The following is a 26,268-nucleotide window of genomic DNA, read 5'->3' on the forward strand; positions in this document are numbered from 1 at the left end:
GCCCACCCCTAAAAGCCCCGCCCTCTTGGCCCCCGCCTCCGCCCCCGCCGCGGCCTCCCATTGGTGGCCCGGTGTGTCAGTCGACCAGCGGGCTCCCGGGGCGGCAGCTCAGGCTGCGGTCCCCTGCCGGCGCCTCTAGCGCACGCCAGCCGCCGGGAAGAGAGACGGGGCGCCGGCCGGCTGCCGCCGCGTCTGACAGACCCACCGGTCGAGGCTCCGCGGCCATCAGCAGCACGCGGCCGCCATGGCGGCGCGGAGGAGCCCCCCGCAGGAGCGGGAGCGGCAACGACCTCGCGACTCCGCCGCAGGTGGGCCCGGGGCCCGGTGGCGCGGGGCGGGGGCCGCGGGCGCCCGGGAAGCGGTCTCCCCGCCGGCCGTCGGCGCAGCCCTGCGTTGGAAGGTTCGGGGCCCGCCATCCCAAGGGTGGGAGGTCCTGGGCGCCCTGCCCGGGGCGGGGAGGGGGACGGGCTGCAGGGTTTGGGGGGGCCGTCGGGGGCGGGGTCGCCCCTCAGTGAGGAACTGCGCCCTCGGGCCGAGGCAGCGAGCGACCCTCCGAGGCAGAGCTGGCGGGTTCCTGGAAAGAGAAAGCGGGTCCTGCGGGCTAGGATGCGTTGCGGCGGCGTGAGGTGCCCCGGCAGCGGCTGGGGTCGGGCCCTGGCGCCCACGAGCGCCGGTGTCCCCTTCTCGGTGTCCCCTCCGAGCCCTTGATTGTTGTCGGAGGGAAGTTGACGGGTTTCGCGCTTTGCTGGCAGAGGATGTGGCCGACACCTTCGCAGCAGTCGAGACTCGATGAGCAACAGAGAAAACTCTGGCTTTTGAAACAAAAATGTCACCAGGGACAGGAGCGGCAGCACAGTATATGGCACAGGTGGCCGGGGTCGCCGCGCGCCACCTGTGTCGCGGTGTCTCTGCCCTCTGCGTGCGTAGCGGGGCCCTCACCGGACGAGTGAAGGGTGCTTTCCTTCCCATGCTTTCAGCCCCAGGTCTGAGGAAGATGAGCTGCTTCTCAGTTTGGAGCACATTCCCGATTGTGTATTTCCCTGGAGGCCACCCGGGGGGTGAGAGCCCACTGGTGAATTTGGGGAGCACGCCTGTTCCAGGTGCCGCAGCGTCACTGGGAAGTTCCTGGGACTGCTTTTTAGTCCGGATTCTTGGTCCCAGCGGGAACTTTTGATTCACACAGCAAAGTGTCGGGTGTGGTGGAAACAGCCCGGTTCTAGGAGACAAGACATGAGTTCTAGACATCCTTTTGCCCAGGACTGCGGGCCTCGAAGCTTCTGGGTCCTGGTCCATAAAATGAGGGCACTGGGCTAGCTGATCCATAAAGCCCCTCCCAGTCTAGAATTCTGTGGTTGACGTATCTCCCACCCTCAAAAGTTTGGAGAATGAACTCATTTTCAACCTTTCTGCACCTTGGATTCTTATAGAATCCTGGGGGTGTATCCATCCGAACTTTTTCATATGTGATTTTCTTCCCTTCTCCCTGTGTTGTTTCGGTGGAGCAAAGCTGGAAGCGGAGGTGGGGCACAGCTGGGAAAAGCTGACTGGGGGGCGCGGAAGGGTATCTACTTTTGGCTTAATGTAATTGTCAGGAATTTTCCCTTCCACGGCACCAGGTTCAAGGTGTGCAGGCACTGTGAGCGCAGAGAGAATTCTTTCCTCAGCTCCAGCCTAAAGGGAAACATTTTCCTTCCTTAAAAAGTAGTTTGAGGGCTTAGGAAAAGGAAAACCAACACTGCAATTGAAAACACATGCCCGCAACAGAGCCTACAAGAGAATGTTTACAACCAAGTGGTCCACAGTTGCTACTTTTTGCCAGCCTGTTTGTCACTTTTATACTTCTACTCTTACGTTCCTGTGAGATGGATTAAATAGCAAATAAAATGTAAGTTTTGGCACCATGTGTTTTAGCTAAGTAGAAATTCTTGATTGGCACAATGACTGAATTTGAAAGTGACCTTTCACCTGGCTCCCCGGAGCAGGTGGGTGCTGTCCTATGTGTCTGCAGCCCCCAGCGTTGTCCCTGCCACAGTAGCAGTGGGTATTGGAGTTCTCTTCTCGGTGCTGGACGCGGAGACACTGCCCATACATAGTCTTATGTAATCTCTACAACCACTGTCCTGTGATGCTCGGAATGGTCACGGAATTTCCTCAGAGTTTCCAGCTAGTAAGTGGTGCCGGGATTTAAGCCCTGGCGGCCTGGCTTCTCCCGCAGCACGTTCTTAACCATCGCCCGCTTCTGTCTCCTAAAACAGTCAGGCTTATACCTGGGAGCACTCTAGGTTCCAAGGGTACCTCATCGCAGTTAAGCTGTTCTAAAGTAAAGTTGGCTTATCAACGTAATACCATTGTTGTTGCTCAAGGGAACTCACAGGTGTGTGCCCGGGAGAAAAAGTCATCGTTATCGAGCTAAAACTTCCTACACGTGTGTTTCTTTATATGTGGCTCTGAAGTCTCTATGTACCGTTTAAAGGAGTTAATGGACTAGTGTATCTGACCTTTCTCTCCTGCCCACTTGAATCCTCTGGTCCACGTTCAGTTACTTAGGACAATCTGTTCTCAAGACGGAGGTTATATACACATTTATTGATTTGTAATTAATTGAATGGAAGAACACTTAAATGTCACTTTACAATAAGTCAACAGGGAGAAGTTTTTGTTTATACACTCATTTTTCCAGTGATCTTTTGTTCTAGTCATACTCTGTTCTACTTTTTCATTTAACTGAGCCGGAATAGACGTGCCATCATGTTTAAAGTAAGAGGAAGATAAAATGTTTATGTTCATTTCTAGGAGACTAAGGACGCTTGTCTGTTAGTACTGTTGCTGGGATTCCCAGGCAATAAACAACAATCCCAGAAACCGTAGCACGTAAGATGCTATGCTCAATAAACCTCTGAATTAAGAATTTAATAGTAAGTCTTCCACTGTTGATTTAACCAGGTGACTCTGACTTTGCGTTTACGTGGAACTGTTGGATGTTAGATACATGGTAATTTAAAACACCTTATTAGCTCTGTCTCTGCTTGCCAGTGTTATTGATTTTTATTGAATATTAGTTAGGGTTAGTCTTCTGGCAGAGGGAGTAATAATGTATCGATAATTGGAAGTTAGCTTCTCAAGAGTCCTCTCCCAACTTAGAAGCAGAATCCCAGCCCACTTCCCTGAGCACCGGCAGCTGCCCAGATACCTGGGTTTGGCCTCTTGGGTGGGGTCTGAGTGCCTGCGGCCCCCAGAGCCACAAGATGCCTTCCCGACCTGGCCTGGCCTGTGGGGCGCCTGCACTCCGGGTGGGCTCTGTGCCGTGGGCCCACCTCAGAGGTCAAGCTGGCCGTCAGACGCTGAGGCCCAGGCGGCCGGAAGGGACCCAGAAGACCTGGGGGTCCCGGTCTCGGCCTGTCAGGCTGTCCTGGAGGCACTGCCCAGATCTGGGGGGGCCAGGAGCGCAGGACCACGCCTACCCCTCTCTGTAAATCTTGTTAAATGTAAATCACATACAGCTGTCTTTTTCACTGGGGGGCGGGGGAAGCGTCCTTCCTTCTCATGTGCCCATACAGTGGACCTGAGCTCCTGTTCCCCCCAGGCTTGGAGGACCTCGTGGGCACAGGCTCGTTCCCAAGTGGCTCAGGAGTGGAGGTGGGTAGGGGCGCGGGCTTTGAACCTTGTGTGTCTCTCCCCTAAGCCGGGGCAGAGAAGGTTCCCCAGAGCGTCTTGTCTCCCAAGTTGAAGAGAAGTGGACTGAGCTTCTTCCCTGTAAAGAGAGAACCTTTCCCTGGGTCTTAGAGTGACACCAGGCACATCGTGGGTATATTTGTTGATCTGCGACAAGAAGGCCTCAACTTTGCTGTGAGATCTCTAAAGTGACAGGAAAACAGTGCTCTGTGCCTTCCAAATCGCCTGCCAGGATAGGTCGAAATGCTGTGGAAGAAGCAGAATGGCTGAGAGGACGGGAGAAGTGGAAGAGATGGCCAGCCAGGCCGGCTTGGGTGAGGACAGTCAGTCGCCATCCAGTTGTGAAGGGCTGAGTGGCAGACCCAATCAGCTCTGTGTCATTTTACCTGGTATTTAACAAATGAACTGGGAGCTCAGTTCGTAGCTAAGGCTGGCCTCGCACCTTGAAATTCAAACGTAGCCAATCGAATTATTAATATAAATGTTGGGTCCCTCAGTTTTGCACCTGAAGCAGTGCAAGCCTTGGGTGCATCGATTCCTTCCTCTGAAATCTGAAATAAAAAGAAAAATCTCTCAAACTGAGAGTTTATTAGATCAGTTTTATCCACGGTGTATCCCTCTCTTTTGTTTCTTAAACATTTGTTAAACTCAGTTTGGGATACTCAGCTGGTTGTCATGACAGAGGACTGGTACAGCCACTGCTTATAGACCTACCTTGTACTGCACTGGTCCTCATGCTTGGATATTCCAGCATCTTCTCCCACATATACCTCATTGATTCATTCAAAGTGTGGAGCCTCTAACATGTGAAGGTACAATTCTCCTTTCCCTCCCCACTCCCCCAGGCTCCTCAATCTTCCTCTTTTATTTCTTGCTGTCATTTAGAAACTGGGGTTCCACGCAAGTCCTTGCGGAAAAGGCTCTTTATCAAAATTCTGCTTTCAGGTCAGCTGGTGTAATAGACATGCAGACCTAAGCACGCATGTCTCAGGGGTGAAGTATTTGCTGGCATTTGTCAAGGTCTCATGTATCTTCTGTACACGCTCAGGCGTCTTTCCTGTAGTGCAAGTTTTGAGTGATGTTTTGAGTTCAGTTGAACCTCGGTTGTTTCACAACTGCTTAAAATCCTGTGCCTGTACCACAACGTGACCATTCCACTAACATAACTCTGAAACATGTTAACATAAAGAGGCATTTGGAGGAGAATGGCGCTGAGTGGCCTGGCCTCCTTGTGTTTGTTTATAGGGGAGGAAACTGAGGTCCAGGTTGCTCGACTGTCTAGGACCAGACCTGGAGTTGAGTTCCTGACTCCCTGGGGCCCGCTCATTCCACTGCCCTGAAGCCATCCCACGAGGTGACCGCTTCACAGCCTCACTTCCTGCGTTATATTTACATGAGTGTATTTAAGGGAAGGGAAAACAAGAGTGGTGGCTCACCATTTCTCTTTTTTCTTTTTGCTTTGCTTTTTTGTGTTTTTGCCATGCCACACGGCTTGTGGGACTTAGTTCCCCAACCAGGGATTGAATCCGCACCCCCTGCGGTGGGAGTGTGGAGTCCTAACCACTGGACCGCCAGGGAATTCCCACACCATTTCTGACATGCATGTTAGAAGTCAGAAGGGACCAGCAAGAGAGAGGCTGTTAGGCAGGATTAGGTATGGTGGAATAACAGAACAGCCCCAAATAAGTGAATTAAGTTTATTTCTTTTATGGCAAAGCTCAGACATGGCTCCCCAGGGCTGGAATGGGCTCCGTAGTGTCAGAGGCCCAGGCTCCTTCCACTTTGTTTCCACCCTGCATGGGTTTCACGCCCACAGCTACTTCCTGATCCAAGATGGCTGCTGAATGTCAGTTATCACACCTACATTCCAGCTAGTAGGGAGGAGGGAGGGCAAGGAGTACACACTCCTCTCAACAGAACCTTTTGAAAACTGCCCATAACACTTCTTGGCCAGAATTCACTTACATGGCTCTACCCAGCATGTAGGGAAGGTGGAATGTAGCCTTTATTCTGAGTAGCTAGGTATCCAGCCAAAGTCAGGATTCTATTCCTGTGGAAGAAGAGAGAACAGATACTGGGGTTGGCCGGCAGTCTCTGTCGTGGAGACATGTGGACTGGATTCTGACTACATCGATTCATTTCATTTATTCAACAAATATTTATTAACTATCTACCATGTTTCTAGGGACCAGGAAAGCAGAGAGAAAACAGACACAGTCCCAGTCCTTAAGACATTTACCTACACAGGGAGACAGACACTAATCAAACACAAACACAGTTGTATAAACTGTGACGAGTGCTGTGAAGGAAAAGGACACCGTGTGCTGTGAGAGAGTTAGCAGGGATTTGACCAAGCCTGGGGTTTGGGATTGGGTCAGAGAAGCTTGGCCCCAGGAAGTGACATTTGAGCTGAGAGCTGGAGAATGAGTAAAGTGAAGAGTATTCCAGATGAGGGAAGAGCATGGGCAAAGGCAGGCCGGGAGGCAAGAGTGAGCCCTGATGGAGGAACTGAGGGCCGCCAGTCATCCTGGAGCCAGAGGAAGAGGTGAGAGAATAGGGAAGAGTCAGGGTCAGACCAAGGGGGACCCTGGAGGCGGGGTGAGCACCCGTCCTGGTTTGCCTGAGACCAAGGATGTCCTCGGACGAGGAGCTTTTCAGCACTAAAACTGGGGGAGTCCCAGGCAAGCCAAGAGGAGTTGGTCAACCTCCCCGGAGGTCACATTAGTAGTTGGGTTCCTTGATTATTAATTTCAGCAAAGTTCTTTTTTAGGTAGGCATAGATCCCAGCCTTGGAAAAATAGCAACTGACTAGTAAAAGTAGCCCCACCCTGGCCAAAGGGAAAGAGACACAAAACACAGGCAGCACTTACTTGTAGCTGGATTACATGACCAGTGAGACTATCTGGCATGATTCCCCTAAGGGTAATTTTGGAAATCAGTTGGCACGTGATAGTATATTTGAGCTAACAGAAACAGCCGAGGGTGGAGGAAGCCCTGACTCCGGAGCAGTGTGTCTCATCGCCAGTGATACACTGGAATCACCTGGGAGCTAAAGAAAAGCCCGGCGCCCAGCCAATAGATAGATTCTCCACAGGTAGAGCCAGGGCAAGGACGGTTCCCTCTCGGTGGCGGTGGCTCCCAGGCTCTGGTTCCGCTTGAATCGCTGGGGATCTTGTAGAACACAGATTCTGCTTCCACGGGGCCCGAGGATTGTCTTTCTGAGTGCCCAGCTGGTAAGGATGTCGCTGTCAATAGACTTTGAGTACAATGCTCTATAATGTTTGGCGAGTTTGTTTGGAAGCCTCTGGTTTCTTTTCAGGGGAGCAGATCTGAAGGACCACGTAAAGGTAGGTGGGTCCGCGAGGGCTAGAGACTAGGGGAGGAGGACAGGGAGCCTCCGCCCTGGGCTCCCATCAGTGGTGGGCCCAGCCCGACTTCTCAGTTGGTTCCACCAGTGGCTGGGGTTACGTGGTGAGGCCGGTCCCTGGTTACAGGAAAACCAGCTCTCCGAGGCCTGTGGCTAGGATGGTGCAATAGGCGTTGCCCCATTACTCTCTTACTTGTTTAGAGGCCTTTCCAGATGACTCCACTGGCTGCCAGGATGTGGGTCCTTCCTATAAGTAAGAAAAGCCAAAAAGATTTTTGAATAGGAGATGACACGTCCATTGAATGTAAAAAAAGATACAAAAAACAAACCAACAAAACACACACACCATTGGCTTCAGAGCGGAAAATGGCATTGGAGAAGGGAAGCCAATTAGAAGGATGAGTAACCACTAGCGACAGAGGCCAAATGATTCTGATTAATGGAAAAATCACTGCAGCGAAAGTGGCTTGTCTCAGGGTGTACCTTATTTCTCTCTTGGTCACATGTTCATAAATGATCTATTTTGGGATGTGGAAGACAAGCTTAATTTTTAAAGGCCTAAGAGTTGAGACAGGGACAGAGCACCACGGAAGCCATGACAGGTCAGAGCAGTGAACCAAGTCCAGTAACGTGAAATTTAGCAGGGCTGTGTGTCAGCTCCTGGGTCGAAAAAGCACAGAGCTTGCACACGCGATCTGGATAACCCCTTGCTTCCCTTCCCAGGTTCTGAACTAACTAAAAGGTGGACATGGAAGTCAGGGATTTTTAAAATGCCGGCTCGGTGATAAAATCCCTATGTCTTAGTCATATGGCCAGATGGGCTTGCAGGCAGTGCCTGAGCTGTACTCTCCCCTCAAAGGTCAGGCCTCCCTCCCAGAGAGACAGCAGCCCCAAGGGCACCTCTCGGCAGGCAGGCAGATCCTAGTGGAGAGGAGGGGGCTAAGCTGAGCACAGGGTCTTACACCTGCCATCAGGTAAGTCTTCCTCCCTCAAGAAAGAGGAAGAGGAGAGGGTAGAGGGGTGGAGGCCAGCACCAGATCTCCAGGACAGTTCTTCCCCCTGGAGGTTTGAGGACAGTGGGATGATAGCACCTTTTCTCTCTCCCCCTTCAGCAGATGGGGAGATGTGCTCCAGCGACAGGTCTAAACGGCTTTAGGTTGATGGCAGGCTGAATACTCATACAATCGCAGGCCAACCACGGCCCATGGGCCACATCTGTCCCACTCAGTTTTTGTATGGCCTGTGACCTATGAATGGTTTTTACATTTTTTAATGGTTGGAAAAAAGATCAAAAGAAGAATACCATTTCCTGACATGTGAAACTTATATGAAATTCAAGTTTCAGCGTCTGTAAAAAAGTTTTCTTGGAACACCACAGTACCCGCTGTGTACTGTCTGATGGCTGCTTCCCCTCTGTCGGGGACGATCTGAGTGGATGGGACGGAGACCAGACGGCTGGCAGTGCCGAAAATACTCTCTGACCCCACACAGAAAACTTGCTGACTCCCGATGGAGCATGAAGAAGTGGTTACGTGGCTGAATTCTCTCCCGCTTGGTCACACCCAGGACAGTGTGTTCTGACCTGCGGTCTCACTCTGAGTGTGGGGTGGGTCCCGAGAAGAGTGACCGGGATGGTGAAGAGACTACCCCCCTGCCCCTCGCCACCAAATCATGTCAAGTGAGGCCTGGTGGAGAGAAGGGGGAGTGTCTGATCTAGAAGAGAAAAAGGCACAGTGGGAATGACAGCTGCCTTTCGAGTTCATGCTTATTAATTATTTTGAATTCTTGGAAGAGAATTACTCAGGAAGGGCAGTTGTGTAGTTAATTCAAAGGGCTCTGACCTTGAGTCAGAACATGTGGGTTCAAGTTCAGGCTTCTGCTTGCTTTCTCTGGGCTTCAAAGATGAAGTGTGCGTGTGACAGCTCATCAGGTGGCCAGGTCCACAGTGAATTAAGCTTCAACTTTCACCTCAAAAGTGCTTTCCAGCCAGTGCTTTCCAAAAGGGGACACAGTCATGAATCCACTGAACTGGAACCCACCTGCAGTGTGGACAGCGTGTGTGTGTGTGTGTGTGTGTGTGTGTGTGTAGGGGGGAACCGGGGGAGAGATTCATTCTGCTTGAGGGCCTGGTGTGACTCAGGCCTTGGAGAACCAGTGGGATTCCAGCCCCTTCGGCCCAAGCATCCCGTGTTTCTGTCAAAGATCGTGTGGAGGAAGAATCAGACACGTTCCTCGTGACGCCAAGCAGCAACGATTCAAGTTGTGGTGACAGATCTGGTCACACCAACCGCTTGCCTCTTTGTTGAGACAAAGTGATTCATCTGAGGTCCTGCAGCTAGAAAATGGCAGAATAAAGACTGGGTCCCGGCCTTGTTCTGCCAGCCCGCTGTCTCCACCGGACCAGGGACAGGGAGTCTGCCTGGCTGGGTACAGTGACCTGGAGTTCTGGGGTCCCCGGAGCCTATCCCACCTACTGCTTTTGTAGTTGGGTGGGTTTTAAACCTCTGCCACATGGTTAGAAAATTAAAGTGACGGGTGGGACTTAACACACCGAACGCTGTGCCCAGTACATGAAAATACTCTGAGCTATGATGTTACTAAAAACACGCACACAGTCCCCTCAGTGTTTGGCAAGCAGCATTTCCTGCTGTGTTTGGTGACTCTTGGTCGGCAGGAGCCTTGGGTGACGCGTGCCCAGTCCCACGGGACGTGAGATTGCGCGCATAGCCTTGTTAAGTTGGTTGCACGACAGGGCTACCCTTGTGTGTCTCGCTGGTCATGACTTTCGAGATAAAAACTTTCACGTTGGGGGTTCTCTTCCTCAGCGATACTGATCTTGTAGTTGTTGGTGATAGAACTCTACTAAGCGGGAGACCATTGTTTCTTAACTGCGCAGGATTAGTACCTGAAATTCCAATGTGTAGAAAGTCTTTTGACCTCCCCATTTCAAAGATTTATTAAGAGGTTATTTGTTCTCTTTCCCACATAGCTGATAAAAAAAAAAAAAAAACCCAACTAACCTATGGTTTTGCACGAGCCAAGACCATTTAAACGCAGCCTTTCACTCCACTGTGCTGACTTTTCTCTAGGAGTCTCCCATTTGCTCTAAGTTATTCAGAAGCCTTGACGTCCTAACAGGATTTGTTCTGTATGTCTATCGCTCTGTTTGCATATTGCTTAGCTTATATGTTTGGACGAACGTACCGTATTTTGCTTTATTCTCGAGCCTCTGAGGTTCTCAGAGCTCCCCTCTGAGAGAGATGACCCACCTGGGCATCCAGCATGAGGGCCTCGTGTTAGCCGGACCCCGACAGCAGGACGTGCTAACCTGCGGGCCCGGGCAAGCTGACCAGTAGCCTTTCCTGACAGCAGAACCTCGTGCCACCAGACCAAGAGCTCCCTGGGGCCAGAGCATGTGTCTTTTCAGTTCACTGCCTGCCAGCCTGGCGCCCAGCCCAGGGTAGGAAGAAGTAGCATAACCAAAGGGCGAGGGGCAGGAGGGAGGGGGGCTTCCCGGGCCGCTCCCAGCCCACTGTACCACGTGGCCTGTGTGTATTCCTCTCTGGGGCACCCCCATCCCTTCACCACTCCTGCCACAGAGAAGGGGCACGGCCGTCCCGGGCCCTGTTTGCTTCCCAACCTATCCATCTCTCTTGGCCACTCTTCCTACCATCTCCTGCTAATCAGCCAGAACATGGCATTGAAGCTGATAGAAATATCTGTTGTATTTATTATGTTAAATTTAGTATTTTTCACCTTAAAGTTTTCAACAAGGTGATTTTCCCATGTTGTGTGTCTCGCTGCCCCTGCTGTCTTCAATGTCGAAATTAGGTCGCCTTTTCCACTGTTTAGCTCAGGCCTAGTCTCCGCCGCGAAGCCCGCCCCGGAGCCCTTGTTCTCCTCCTCTGCCTCAGGAGATGTCAGTGGGCTGGACCCCGGGGGAGGGGGGGGACCCCGGGGGGGGGGCAGAGGAGCCGAGGGCGGAGCGAGCTCCCTGTGCCGCCGCAGCCCCAGGGGTGGCCTGTGGGGCAGGGGCCAGGCCCCAGCCAGGCCCTGGGGCTCTCCCTGAGAGCGCGCCTGAGGCTGGGGCCAAGTGCTGTCAGGGTGATCACTCGGTTTCCTGGCTCCTCTGGGTCTTTTAAGTTTTGTTTTCAGGTTTGTTTTTTTCTTTTTGGTTTCCTGTTTGAGTGTTTGAATTATTTCAGTTTTGGTACAGTTTAGAGAACAGAAAAAAAAAAAGGCTGAGTAGAATTTTACCACAAAAGAACAGTGGCTTCTTATTTTTTCAGTTCTAGTCAATGGTCTCATCTGCCACATGTAGTCTGAGTGATCACAGATCGGAGTTTAGCGTCAGATGGCCACACTACTGGCTTCAGGAGGTTCTGGTGTCATTACCCAAAGGACATCGCAACTGCCTAAGGGTTGCCTCGGATTGTGTGGGTTGAGGTCTCCGCAAGTGGTAATGCTGATGACTGGGGGGATGTGTAAGACCTAGTTCGTCCACTTTCCGCTGTCACAGGAATGCCTGGTGCCTCATGTATCACCTCATTTCAGCCACCACCCAAGCGGTCCAGCCCGAAAGGGTTAAAAAGAAATTTCATTTTTATCTCTTGATGAGCGTTAAAAAGGATCAAATCCATAATTCCTGGCAACGCTTGTTTTCTGCCTCTTCGTTGCCAAAGCCACCCCTCGTCCCCTACTCCGCTTGTTTCTTGCCCTTCTCGCTCCTCTGTTTATTATGTTGAAAGACTGACTCCATGGTGGTGGAACTTCTCTCTTTTCCTGTTAGTCCAGGGGCCACCCCCCAAGGCCAGCTCGCTGTTAGGCAGGGCACCGGGCAGGGGAGGGGAAGTTGGGCGGGCGGGTGCTGACTTCTCCCTGGCCGGTTGGCCGAGGGGGACCCCGGGAAGATTCTGACATGGAAGATCTTATCCCGTCTCGGCTGCTTTGGGGGAAATGAGATTTGACTCAGGAGATCATCAAAGCTGTGATCATGATAGTATTTTGCTGGGTGTCTCATTTATGGTGTTCTCCTCCTTGTCTGTTGTTTTGAGTTGTAATCCAGTTATGGACACATGCAGGAGAAATTTTTTAAACTCTCTTTTTAAAGAGCCTGGATTCCACTTGCTGTAGCAGAGCTGGCATGGGATTCACTCCGCTCCATCATTCAGAGGCAGGGTAGGCAAGTGGGACGGCGTCCAGCTTCTGCATCGCAGTGCCCCGTGTGCTTGAATTCTAGCTCTGCGTCTTATTTCATCTTTCTCTCCCTCGCAGTGTCCTCAGGTGATAAAATAATAATGAACATGTTTTGGGTACTTGCCGTGTGCCCGGCCACGAGCTCGGCACTTTTCCCAACATCTCCTTGGGGCATCCCGCAGCTCCAAGGGGGCCTCCGTGTTACCAGGGTAACGGCAGTGAGAGGAGCCCCTGAGCCACCCTGCGTCCCCGGCGCTGGGCTGTCCTGCTGCCCTCCCTTCCGGGGTTAAGGAACAGGCACTTGGGGGCATGGAGTCACCCACCCCGTGTACTGCAGGACCAGGGCCTCCTTATGCCACTGCATTTCTAGGAGCAAATGAGACAATTCCTGTAAAACGCTTGCTGCAGGGCCTGGCACATAGCAAAAGCTCAAACTGTAGCTCTTTTGAACTGCCAAAGCCCCACTCCTGATAATATTTCCACATGAAGTTATGTGAACACCTCGGGGTTCTCTCTGAGCTGCAGCCCACTCCCCTGTGACCTCCTGAGTCCCACCTCCAGGCCGCTCCCTGGTACCCACACCAGCCCCCCTGATCCGCTCCCTGGCCCTTCTTGGCTAGTACCCGTGGCTGCACTGGGTAGAGTGGATGCAAGGAGTTTAGGCTCGTGTTCTTGGTTTGCGTGGGAAGGGGGTGTTCAGCCCTCACATGTTTTTTTCTGAGAAGTTGATCGTATCGCCCTTTCTTGGGTTGGAGGTGGGTTTAATTTCAAGGATTAGGGCGGTAGGCTAGGGAAGTGCGTGTGTGCGTGTGTGCGTGTGTGTGTGTGCGTGTGTGCGCATGCACGTGTGTATAGGTGTGAGGAGACCATAATCTGCGGTGGGTCCCTATGGAGGCCCTGGCAGCTGTCGAGAGGCCTCAGGCCTCAGCCCCCATTTCAGGGGTCTCAAATCAAATGCCCCGAGGGGCCGGGCAGTATCTTTTAAGAATGCAGCATGTCGATTGGAGTCTGTGTGTGGCAGATGAGAGCAGTGCCCCATGGAGGGGGCAGCAGCCAGCCCCCAGCCCAGTGACTGCAAGCCCTCCAAGTCCACACAAAACCCAGGACGACCCGGTGGGAAGCAGGCAGATGCTCCAAAAGGCTCTTCACGGAGGAAGAACTATGAACGTGTTACTGCAGTGAGAAATCATAACCGGTCCTGGGGTTTAGGGAAATGGAGGCTCGTACATGTGGCGGGAGTGTCAGCTGTTTGAGGGGGCACTTTGGCAACATCTGTAACATCTGGAGATGTGCACACCCTTTGACCCAGAGTTTCCTCTTCTAGAAATTATCCTAAAAGATACCGTGAGTCCACGAGGACTGTTGGAGGAAAATGTTTGTAAAAGTGAAAAGCTGGGAAACAATCCACATGCTCGTCAACAAGGCAGTGATTGTGTATACATATGATGCTCTCTCTTTATACTAAAATATTATACATTCTTTAAGGAGAATAATGGAGGCTTTAATAAAAGTCTGAATTATAGATGCAAAGGCATTATAGCTTACGTTTTTAAACAATTCATTAAAAACTTTGTACTAAGTATCTAGGTAGAAGTAAATACATAATTAACAGCCAATCAATTGTTCTAAACAGGTAAGTACCTGCTTTTGAAAATGTACTTTTCCAGTAAAGGGTACATGATGTCTCTCTGTCTCTGGTAAGCTTATTTCTTAGAGCTGCGTATGAATGTACAACGATCTACAAATAAATAGTTTAATTGAATAATAAAAAAATGTACTTTTAAATAATTATAAACATGCATATTTTTATTTGCTGGTAACTTTATTTCTTTATTTGCTGGTAAATTCTTTCTTTATTGAGAGTATATATATTTATTGAGAATGTATAGCAACTTTACTGAGATATGCATATCAAATATCCATACGAGCAAAAATGCTAAACTTGTAGATTCCGAATCCAGGAGGCTTTTACTACAGTTAATCATTGGAATTTTACTAAACCAATGTGCCAGGGAGGGAACTGTTGCACAACGAACCCCAGGAGGTTTGGCCACCATTCAAAAGTTCTCTTCCTCATTTGTACTTCAGCATTTTCCATGTTCAAACACAATATAATTAGGAATCTGTTGCACACAGTAAAACATTGCAAGTACGTAGTTTGGGCTCTCCTGGCCTGTGAATTTTCTCTCCTGTCACATCAGGAATCGTCGTGTACCCTGTAAGCTGCACACCTAGCTCCATCCACGACTATTCTGAGTGGCCCACTTTCTGGAAACCATGTCTCTGTGCCTGCTGTCTGAGTCTCGTTCTGTGCGTTCAGATGATGGCATGTGTTATGCCCCATAATGACCTAAGAGTATCGCCGTGGGCAAAAGTGGGTGGTGGCCACACGGCAGGAGACCCCCCTGGTGTGATTGACTCCCGTGGGCTCGGTGCTGAGCAGACTCCCTTGATCATTCTTGGATTTAACAGATATTCTACACAGTGCAAGGCGCACTGTGCTAGTTCTTAAATGATTTCATTCCATCTTTCTCCAGCGAGGTCAGTATTTTTACTCCCATTTTACAGTCAAGAAAATTCAGGGGAAGAGAAATGAGGTGTCCCACAGTCAGACAGCTGAGTAAGTAGGAGAAATGGGTTTTAAATTCAGGTCTGAGGGATTCCGAAACCCATGCTGTTTATGTTCCCTATTCCTCTTGAATTCTGTGGAACAAAGATATCTTTATATATGACACTGATTATAGGAGAACTAGGTGTTTCTTTAATCTTTAGATTGAATTTTCAAATGCTTTAAAAAACGTTTATTTAAATCAATGATAGACTCTTTACAGGTAAAATTATCCAGTGTATCTTTTTTTCCCCCTTAAACAAAGCAGGCTTGTGTAATTGTGATGTATATTTATTTTACTTTTTATTGAAGTATAGTTGATTTACAATGTTAATTTCTGCTGTACAGCAAAGTGACTCAGACACATATATACATTCCTTTTTATATTCTTTTCCATTATGGTTTATCGAGTATATTAAATATAGTTCCCCATGCTATACAGTGTTATTATTATTAAATTTTTGTAGGAAATGACCAAGTGCACTCCTGGACACTCGTCACCAGCCAAGCCTTAGATACCGCGTGGAGAGTAGGAAAGGGGTCAGTGACACTGGCAGTTTCATTTCTGGTGGGCACCCTCTGCTACTTCAGAAGGCTACATTTATATTTAGGGCACCGGCTGAAAAGGTATGTGGCTATGTCATCTTTAATTTTCAAAAATGCCCTTGCTGTTTAAAATAGAATTTTGATATTATCGTTCCCTTATCTTTTAGGTGGATTGGATATCTGCAGAGGAGATTCAAAAGTAAATATTTTCATGCATATGCTTCCTTATTTTTAAAGTGCAGAGAGGGTTCAAGAAGGGAAAGGAAAGGGAAAATTCACCACCTTGTATCTTTGATTTGGTCCAGGGAACCTCAGTGTGGAGGCAGAAGTTGATTTACTCAGTTATTGTGCAAGAGAATGGAAAGGAGAGACACCCCATGCCAAGCTGATGAGGAAGGTGTGTCTGTTTATACAGCTCGTGGTGGGTGGAGAATTTGTGTGTAAAAATCGGGAAACACGCATTCCATTCTGCTTTACCAAATGTGGCACCAAGAACAACTGTGGCTCTAATTAAAAGCCAACAGCTGCTAGACATTGCCTTCAGGCCTTTCACCTAGAGCTAGTGCCTTCGAGGACTTGGGTAAATTAGGCCCGTAATTTCAGGACACTTGAGCGTTGTACCCTTTTCAACTCCCTGCTGACCAAGCCTATGAACACATCTGCACATGCAGTGGAGACTCCTGTCCTTGAAGGGATTCAGGCACCTTGACATAAAACATTTTGAGGATTTTTAGAACTTTCCATCAGACCAGTCTTGGTAAATATTCCCAGCAATGCTGTCCAACCTTGTCACTAGCTAAAGCCAAAAAAAAAGAGTGAGAGAGAGAAAGAGAAAGAGAAAGAAAAGTACATTTAAATGACACTTTAGCATGGGCTTAAAAGTATATATAGTATTTTTCACTGTGTTCAAGTTGCAGACATCATCTCCCCAGAATGACATTTCCTGGCTCTGGGCTTCCAGGAAGTTACCAACTAAAATAGCATGACATGGACTCCATACACACACAAGTCACTTGAAAATGACACGTGTTCGTATTCATAATTTATAATTGTTTTGTTTCTGTTGTCCACTTTATTTGGGGGTAACACCTGCTGAAGGTGCAGTGGATTTGCTTTCTTTATTCTCTCATCCAGTGGAATTAAAGACAGCCTCTCCTCTCGTGCTCATAGGCTTATGAGGAGCTGTTTTGGCGGCGGCATATTAAATGTGTTCGACAAGTAAGGAGAGACAACTACGACGCACTAAGGTCGGTGCTCTTCCAAATCTTCAGCCAGGGCCTCTCTTTCCCATCCTGGATGAAAGAAAAAGACATTGCGAAGGTACGTTCTCACACCGGAAATTCGGGAAAGGTCACACTGATGGGGACTGCAACACAGATGCTCGGGGTCTTCTGTGGGTGGCTTTGTACACAGGGCGTCAGGAGACTGAAGGCCCTTTAGCCCAGTCCTCTGTCTCTCGTGTCAGTTTGCAAACAAACCATCTCAGAAGGATAGTCGCACTCAATTTTGTTTGTTTTTAATGCCGGCATCTTTTCTGGAGCAGGGCATCTGTCCTTTATAAGTTAGGTGGTCTGCTAAAATTCACTTTTCTACCCTATGGTTATTTGAGTGTTGACAAGCACAGTATGTAACCTCCATCCCAGAGAATCCCTTGTATCCCTTTTTGTCAATCCTTCTCTCACCCCCAACCCCAGGCGACCACTGATATGTCTTCTGTCCCTTTAGTTTTGCCTTTTCCAGAATGTCACGTAAATGGAATTATTTGGTGTGTAGCCTTTTGAATCTGCCTCTTTCACTTAGCATAATGCATTTGCAGTTCATCCACGTTGTTCCATGGATTTGTAGTTCACTCCTTTTATTGTTGAATGGTGTTCCATGATATGAATGTCACATATTTTGTTCATCTATTCATGAGTTGAAGGACATCTGGATTGCTTCCAGTTTATTTATTTATTTATTTGGTTGCCCTGGGTCGTAGTTGCGGCAGGCGGGCTCCTTAGTTGCAGCTCGCAGGCTCCTTAGTTGTGGCATGTGGGACAACTCTTAGTTGCGGCACGCATGTGGGATCTAGTTCCCCGACCAGGGATCAAACCCGGGCCCCCTGCCCTGGGAGCGTGGAGTCTTAACCACTGTGCCACCAGGGAGGTCCCCAGATTGCTTCCAGTTGTTGACAGTTATGTATAAGGCTGTTATAAATATTCCCATACTGGATTTTGTATGAACGTAAGTTTTCATTCCTTTTGGGTAAATACCTAGGAGTGAGATAGCTGGGTCACATGATAGGTTTAACTTGATAAGAACCTGCCAACTCTTTTCCAAACTGGCTCTGCCATTTTGCCACCAATAACGGAGTTCCAGTTGCTCCACGTTCTCAGGTTTATTGTTTTGTTTTTTTAGCCATTCTAATAGGGGTGCATTTGTGTCACTGCCTTTTGTTTGCATTCCCCTAATGGGTAATGATATTGAGCATCTTCGCATGTGCTTATTTGCCATCCACATTACCTCCTTGGAGAAGTCTCTGTTCAGATCTTTTGCCCATTCTTTTTTTTTTTTTTTTTTTTTTTTTTGCGGTACGCGGGCCTCTCACTGTCGTGGCCTCTCCCGTTGCGGAGCACAGGCTCCGGACGTGCAGGCTCAGCGGCCATGGCTCACAGGCCCAGCCGCTCCACGGCATGTGGGATCTTCCCGGACCAGGGCACAAACCCGTGTCCCCGGCATCTGCAGGCGGGCTCTCAACCACTGTGCCACCAGGGAAGCCCCGCCCATTCTTTATTGGGTTGTTTGGGTTTTTTTAATATTGAGCTTTGAGAATTCTTTATATATTCTGAATATGAGTGCTTCATCAGCTATGTCATTTGCAAATATTTTCTCCCAGTCAGTACCTTGTTTTTTTCATTTTCTTAACAGTTAAAGCAGCACAGTCTTATGAATAACCTTAATTTTTATTTGAATGTAGTATGCCTAACCACAGATGTACATTTAAGGATGGAGGAGCAAAGAAATATAAAGTATTTGCATATATATGACTACACATGGTCTATTTCCTTACCATCTTTTGTTTAGAGCTGTTTTTAGTGGTAGTTTAATTGCGTCTAGCGGTTAAGCGTGTGCTGTGTGCCAGCCCTGCTGCTAGTTGCTGAGGACAGAGAACTTAGCTGAGGCCCTGGGCTCCACAAGCTCAGCTGGGTGGGAAAATGGATCAGATACCCACAATGGATCAGATTCTTATGTATTCTGTAATCTTATTTAGTCCCAACAAGAGTCCTGCAAAATGGATAGTACTGTCATTGATTTTTGACAATTGTCATTGTCTCCATTACAGTGGAGGATGAGGCTAAGAGGTTACATAAACAGTGTTGGGTGAGTAATCTCTCAGCAGGCGTGACAGAGTGACAGAGCTAGGTTGAACCCCAAAGTGCATCCTTGTACAATCTACATTCCCCTGATATACTATGTTACTCTAACGGTGCTTGGTTAAAAATAATTTCTAAAAGGGTATACCTAGGAAGTTCGGGAAATGTTTTATCCAAAAAGATTGTTTCTGTAGACGTAATCTTCATTTAGGTTTTCATTAGTTGTGAAACTGTGAATTAAGAAGATGATCCAAATCACTTAATCCACAAATCTAAAACAAGACTATAGGGCTTCCCTGGTGGCGCAGTGGTTGAGAGTCCGCCTGCTGATGCAGGGGACGCGGGTTCATGCCCCGGTCCGGGAGGATCCCACATGCCGCGGAACGGCTGGGCCCGTAAGCCATGGCCGCTGAGCCTGCGCGTCCGGAGCTTGTGCTCCGCAACGGGAGAGGCCACAACAGTGAGAGGCCCATGTACCCCCCCACACACACACACACAAAAAAGACTATATGTTTTTACTTAACTGTTGTTATAGTCTTTTAAAATAAAGATTCTGAATGGGATAAGATTGTCTCCTGTGACATATTCCAAATTGTGTGTCAGACATGTTGAGATACTGATCACTGTTGGCATCTACTTCCTTTTTAAGCTTCCTGAAAAACTGCTCTTTTCACAAGGTTGTAATTGGATCCAGCAATACAGTTTTGGTCCTGAGAAGTATACAGGTTCGAATGTGTTTGGAAAATTACGTAAATGTGTGGAATTATTGAAAGCACAGGTGAGTCTTTAGGGGGGAAAACTAGGAATGAAAGCATGCACCCCACACACAGCCCCTTTTCTCTCATGCCAGGCATGTCGCTCTACGCCCCGCTAGTAGGAAGTGGGGCAGGAATGGTCTTCCAGCAGCTGACCACTTCCTTCCCTGCTCTTCTGTGTCCTTCCCAGTAATGAACGGGAGCGAGGCTGTTCTACGCGATGATTACACCTATCACGGGCTAAGAGGGCTTTTGTGGACTGGCCGGGAAACCTTAACAATCACGTAGCTCTGCTGTTTCCCCAGAAAAATGTGGTGCAAGGTCCAGACAAGGCACTGGGAAATGCCCTTCTGAAATGTGCCTATTAGTAACTTGGGGACAGGACAGATGTTATAATTTGACTAAGATTGTTTTTCCTGCTCTGAATAAACACAGATTTTAGATCGTTGAAATGAATCCTCCTTGGGAAATACCATTTCTGTGCCACGGTTTTCTGATCTGTAAAACTAAAATGTGAATAGTCTCAACCCTGTACAGTTAGTTATTGTGAGGATTGAATGAGAGAATGCATGTAGATCGCTTTATACTCCGCCCTGGCACACAGTGAGTGGTAAAGAAAGAATACTAATTAGTACTGTTCATCACTGGAAAGTCCTTTGTGTAACCCAACACCCTTAGAGGCAGCTTTAGGAAACTGACCTGTTTAGTATTTTACCTAGTAGGTGGTGCTTTTTTGAAAAACTAGTTTAAATGAAATATTTTGTTAATGTAAAAGTAATAAGTACTTAGGGTTAAAAAAATCAGTGTCAGATGATATAAAATGAAAAGTTAAAGTTCGACTCCCCTCTATTAATCTCTGGTTTGTTTTATAAGTACTTTAAAAGTTATGCAATGGTCTATGTATTCACCTTTTCCGTTTAAGTTTCACTTTACATCTGTGTTTTTAGTGGACTGAATTTAGTGGAATTAAAGATTATCACAAGAGAGGAAGTATGTGCAACATCCTTTTTTCTGATGCTGTCCTGGAATATAAACTTTACGAAGCTCTGAAGTTCATCATGCTCTATCAGGTCACTGAGGCTTATGAACAAATGAAGACCGCAAAGGCCATTCCCAGTCTTTTTCGACTCCTGTTTACCCGGGAAACCTCTTCCGACCCTTTAAGCTTCATGATGAATCACCTGAATTCTGTAGGTGACACGTGTGGACTAGAGCAGGTAAATGGGGCAGAAGAATCGTGTGTGTATGATGAAGGACGATGCTGGCAACACTTGAGCACATAGGTGTTTGTTTGTTTGTAGTTTGCTTTCAGCCATGATAAATCCAGCTGCAAAGAGGTGGCGGGTGGGTATGATTGCCCTCAAGTGAGGAAAAGGAGTGATAAACCTTCCTGCCCGATGCTGGCGGCTGCGTCTTTGCAGCCCTGTGGCTGGCGAATGGCAGTCGTGGGAGCGTTCCTGACCTTCCCGCTGCCTCTCAGGCAGTAACAGGCTTTCCCACAACAGAGGTTACCCAGGAGGAAGTCCAGCTGCAAACTGAGGCAACATCTGGGAGAGCATTTGGCTACTTAGTGCAGACAAGTAGAAGTTATTGAAATTTTAAAAGAAGTCCAGACAATGCTTTCATTTCCCCATAGAAAAGGGCTTTCGTTTTGCTTTGCTTTCCTTTCCTAGGAGGTGCTCAAAATCATGACATTTTAATAAAAATTGATTTAAGACGATAAAAAAAAAAACCGTTGGAAAAACAGTGTAACTATTACTGTAAGCATTCCTTTTATTAGTTTTTTTTTTCCAGGCAGCTTTCCCTGTGATTTCTTCACGCTACTCCCCGGAGACGTTTCTCTGCTTGTCCCCTGCCCTCCACGCAGCGGACGTTCGTTCCCCAGCTCTGTGCCCCCTCCCTGGTTCATGTGTGGGTCAGCAAATACATCATCGTCTCATGAGCAGCAGAAGAATACTCGCCTTCCGCTGGTGAGAGGTGGGAATTTGGAGATGTGTATCTGTGACCTCTCTTTCGTCTCGTCCCCAGATTGATCTGTCTGTACTTGGATACTCCCTGGAAGTGAAGATAAAAGTGTTCAGACTGTTCAGGTTTAACTCCAGAGACTTTGAAGTCTGCTACCCAGAGGAGTCGCTCAGGGAGTGGCCGGAGGTCTCCCTGCTGACCGAGAATGACCGCCACTATCACATTCCTGTCTTTTAAGTCTGCCTGGACCGGGCACCAGCTCTCGCCGGTGACAGTGGTCACACTTGCAAGTCATGTTTCTAGAAAAGCAAAGCTAGTATTGCTGCCATTGGAGGAATCGGGACCTCCCTCTCCAGGATTACAGGTACACTGGATGGAGACCCACGTGCCTTCCCTTTGTTTCCAGTGATTTCCTCCAGAGCCCTTGCACTAATGCATTTGTGGGTTGGTGGTTTGACGTTGTTTGTAAAGGCTCTGGTCATTTCACACACAACAGAGCACAAGGACATTTAGTTTGGGAAGAACAAGAACAGGAAGAAAGCGAGAAAAAAACAAGTAGGGGAAAAGGACTAAAGGGAAAGAATTGCTTTGTCTATAATCTTGATGTTCTTTGTTAAGAATCTTGTCTTTGACTGATTTGGGATCTTCATAAACATGGCCTTCTTTTATAAGCATTACCATCCCAGGGATCTCTATGGTATATTGATTTTCCAGAACCATTCAATTAACTTTAAAATTGTGTGTGTGTGTATTTACACTCACACATAAACATGTATGATTTTATATATACACATCTAAACACATACTTACACATAGCCACTACTTTGTAATGTTGTACAATTTGTTTTATCTCTTTTTTTTTTTTACTATTGCATCTGGCCAGTTTAATATGTTTTATATAGCTCAAAAAGAGAAATTCTGTAGATTAAGGCAACTGAATGACAATTATTGTACTGTCACAAAAATTTTAAACAGTATATTTAATGTGTATTTACATGTGTATCTAATGTGTGTAGGGAGAATCCATCCAATCCCCAGAACCTGTAAATATGTTGGGTTAAATGGCAAAGGAGAATAAGGTTGCAGGTGGACTTGACTTAAGGGACTAATCCACTGACCTTGAAATAGGGAGAGGAGTCTGGGTTCTGCAGGTGGGCCCAACATAATCACAAGTGTCCTTAAAGTGGAAGAGGGACTTGGGAGAGGGTCAGTCAGAGGGAAGTGTGAGGTACAATCAGAGACAGATGCAACATGGCTGGCGTTGGTTACTTACAGCATATACAGGAAGAAAGTTACTGCAGGTTCGGGAAGGAGCCACAAGCCAAAGAACGTGGGCGGCCCCTGGAAGCTAGAAAAGGCGAGGGAACAGATTCTCCCCTAGAGCCTCCAGAGAGGAACGCGTCCCTGCCGACACTTTGATTTTAGCCCAGTGGAGCCCATGTCAGACCTCTAGCCTACAGACCTGTAAGACGATAGATATGCTGTTTAAGTCGCTAAGTTTCTGGTAATGTGTTACAGCAGCAGTAGACAACTAATATACTCAGGCTAACTAGCTTTTGATCATCTTTATTTTGGAAATACTTTTTCAGTTTATTTTGGTAATCTTTATTTTGGAGGTACTCTGCTCGTCTGTTTTGAATTTCAACAAATATTGAATACAAAATAACCTTTAAAATCTTGGCTAATGATCTACTACTTCAAAGTTACACATCCCTTCTAAGAACGTCTTAACATGTTTGACGCTAACATTTTCTCACATTTCTATATTTTACTGTAAATAAAAAAGAGGTATGTTAAATGCTGTGGTGTATGAAAATAACATTCAGATTCTTCTGTAATGGGGACGATCACCTGTATGTACTACATAAGCCAGTGCTGTGCCTGCTGTCATTTTGTTTTCTGGGTGAAGAGCTGGAGAGTAACGAGCTCAGATCCAGGGGCTGTGCATTACCTTGACAGGCAGGCGAAGCAGTTGTTCTCACTAGATCTCTACAGTCCTTTCCTGCTTGGAGGCATCTGTGGTTGTGCATCACCCCTGTCATTGAATTGACACTGTTGCACGTTATCCCCTTGATGTGTTACTGTGACCAAGAAAAAATGAACTGTCCCTTCTGTGTTCACAAGCAGATATGATGACAGCCTGCAGCAGTTCTGCTGAGACTGATACACGTAGAATTGCTGCTCCGGACTCCTGGCTCCACCTGAGCCTGTCCAGGTATGTACCTGGCACATGTGTATTCCCACTGGCCTTGGCATCTCCTTATCCGGTGCAATGATTTCCACATCGATCCAGGACTGAAAGGAAGAACTTTTTCACAGGGATGGGCAGCCTATAACTCTGTGACATATCAACCCATGATGTTTATCCTTAACTGTGTTGGGGGGATGGGGCAGGGTGGGAAAAGAATTCTTTAAAAAGAGGGGCAAGACCAGATTGTGGAAAACATTTCGATACAATGAAAGTAAAAAATAAAGACTTCTCAGTAGTTGCTGTGTTTTGGGAAAGCATCAAAACAGAAGATTTTAAGGGAAGAGGTACTGGGTGTTTTTATGTTTTTAATTCAGTTGTATAATTGAATGTAACAAACTAATTAATAGGAACTGCATATAAATTAGCACCACTTTTAAATGCCAACAATAAATTGGAAGTGAATTTCCTGTGTGATGCCAACATTTAATGTCTCTCTAACCTTATAGGGTTCAAATGAGGAGAGGAATTTTAGCAAAAATGAAAACGTATGCCCTTGTCCTTTTTTGATTTTAGAATAAGTTTCTCTCTTAAATTTTGGCCATGTGTGTCCACACTGAGGGGTTGTATGAATATTAGTACAAGACTGACTTTTTTCTTGTGGTAAAATATACATAATATAAAATTTACCATTTTAACCATTTTTAAATGTTTAGTTCAATGGCATTAAGTACATTCACATTGTGCAACTATTATCATCATCCATCCTTAGAACTTTTATCTTCAAGACTGACTTTTTTGATAAGCAAGTTTAATTCCCCTGCCTGGTACCTGGATTTCTTTTCCTTTTCACTTTATCTTTCTATCGTGCCCTTCTAATCTATTTCCTCTAGCCTTAAAAGACCCTCAGTGTAAAGTCCAATGTGAGGGAGGTTTAGGTGACCAAATGAGTCATGCAAATTGTGTTTTGCTTTGTCTCCAGAGTAAAGAAATAACTACAGATGGCTTCTGGTTTCATCCTAGGAACACTATCATTTGAAAGGTCCCCAAGAAACTGTATTAGTTCAGGGCCACCTTAGTGACTTGAATTTCTTGGATGTGGGCCTTCACAGCCCTGAACCAAAGTCATTTCCACCCACGGGGGAGCCAGGGGAAAGCCCCAGGGCCTTCTCTGGTGTACGGGAGAGCCCAAGACAGAGCTAGCATAGGTTCAGCCCAGCCTCAAGGAGAGAAGAGCAGCCCAGATCAGGGGCATTCCTGTTAATTTTCCAGGGACGTTCTGCAAATGGATTTTGGATGGAAATATTTGTTTTTGTTATATATCAGATGATTTTCTCATATTTTAATGAGATCTAAGAAAGACCATTTTAATTCTGTCCAAGCAGGCCTTGGGGAGGAAAAAAAAAATCTAATTTATGAGTACTCTGAAAATGTTGAGAATCCACATTAAAGAAGGTATTTTTTTTTTCTTTTTTTTTGCGGTACGCGGGCCTCTCACTGTTGCGGCCTCTCCCATTGCGGAGCACAGGCTCCGGATGCGCAGGCTCAGCGGCCATGGCTCACGGGCCCAGCCGCTCCGCGGCATGTGGGATCCTCCTGCGCCACCAGGGAAGCCCTGTATTTTAACTGATAACTGACTTGATATGTGAAAACCTATACAAATAGGAATAAAGGAATGACTAATTCAGAATTAGGTCTCTTAAATAGCAAGTTTCTAAAGCTGTGTGATTCTCTTTATAAGAATGTGTTTCACACTGATTAAGACTATGTAAATCGTTACTGTGTAAATTTTTAAAATATATATTTTTATAGATCTAAAACTTTAATGGTCTATTGGGTTGCTTGTCATAAGTTGAATATTGTTTCATTACCTTAGTATTGACTATACTTAGGTTTCTGTACTTTTATACTATATAGTATAGTATAAAGTATACTATATAGTATAAAAGTATATAGACTATACTTTTCTCTATAGTCACTCAGTTTCCTTCAAATCCCGTTTGTCACAATGTTTGCTTTATAGTCAGACACAAAATTAAGTGGGTCCAAATGGTACAATCACTTCTATATTATTTTCTGAAAACAGTTGAGTCGTCCCTCAATTCACTTTGGTTTTAATCCTGTCATACTCCTCTAGGCTAAGAAAATGAAAGCTTATCTGGACTACATTTATGCTTAATATCAACATGGTTTATAAGTGATAGAAAAACTACTCACATATTCAGTCAGCCCTGGACCAGAAGGCTCTGTAGAACAGCCAGAAGTGCGTGCCATATGTCTGCACTGGAAGACCATAGAATGCGCTTTAGGAAACAAGAGCTCAGCGTGGAATGAGTGTGGTTCAAAGCCAGCGTGGATGAGTGGACCACATGTGGGACATTCAACTTATATTCCTATCTGGTGTCTCTGGAGAAAATACCACTCTCTGTTTAAAAAAAAAAACAAAAACAGAGTTCTGAATATAATTGATCCATTGGTCCTCATAGTCAACGTCATCAGGTCTCAGATTATTTAAGTCATTTTGCTGCCACCAGTGTCACTTAGTCACTTGGAAAGTTTAGTCAAGACAATTTCCTAAAATTTTTTTAAATGCTCACTTTAAGTATTTTCAACTTAGT

General features: G+C 46.9%; 1 protein-coding gene and 1 long non-coding RNA gene across 3 annotated transcripts; one reads left to right on the forward strand and one right to left on the reverse strand.

Moving 5' to 3' along the window:
* Positions 1–221: 221 nt before the first annotated feature.
* OTULINL (OTU deubiquitinase with linear linkage specificity like) lies at positions 222–24,092 on the forward strand. Of its 2 annotated transcripts, none has more exons than XM_082650155.1 (8): positions 222–308; positions 15,311–15,470; positions 15,557–15,588; positions 15,695–15,786; positions 16,560–16,709; positions 19,392–19,520; positions 20,445–20,714; positions 21,526–24,092. In XM_082650155.1, exons 1-8 carry the CDS (start codon positions 245–247, stop codon positions 21,697–21,699), a joined length of 1,071 nt encoding a protein of 356 aa, XP_082506281.1. In that variant the 5' UTR covers positions 222–244; the 3' UTR covers positions 21,700–24,092. The 2 variants fall into 2 exon arrangements, with proteins under 2 accessions (XP_082506281.1, XP_082506282.1); XM_082650156.1 differs by lacking the exon at positions 222–308 and adding an exon at positions 6,110–6,217.
* Positions 21,504–26,061, reverse strand: LOC309819723. The gene is made up of 2 exons (XR_014296461.1): positions 25,868–26,061; positions 21,504–21,552 (listed from the first exon to the last, which is right to left on the reverse strand). It is a non-coding gene; the product is annotated as an uncharacterized lncRNA (long non-coding RNA).
* Positions 26,062–26,268: the final 207 nt, after the last annotated feature.

The sequence above is a fragment of the Grampus griseus genome (genome assembly GCF_964374135.1).
Source record: "Grampus griseus genome assembly, chromosome: 3".
Lineage (NCBI taxonomy): Eukaryota > Metazoa > Chordata > Mammalia > Artiodactyla > Delphinidae > Grampus > Grampus griseus.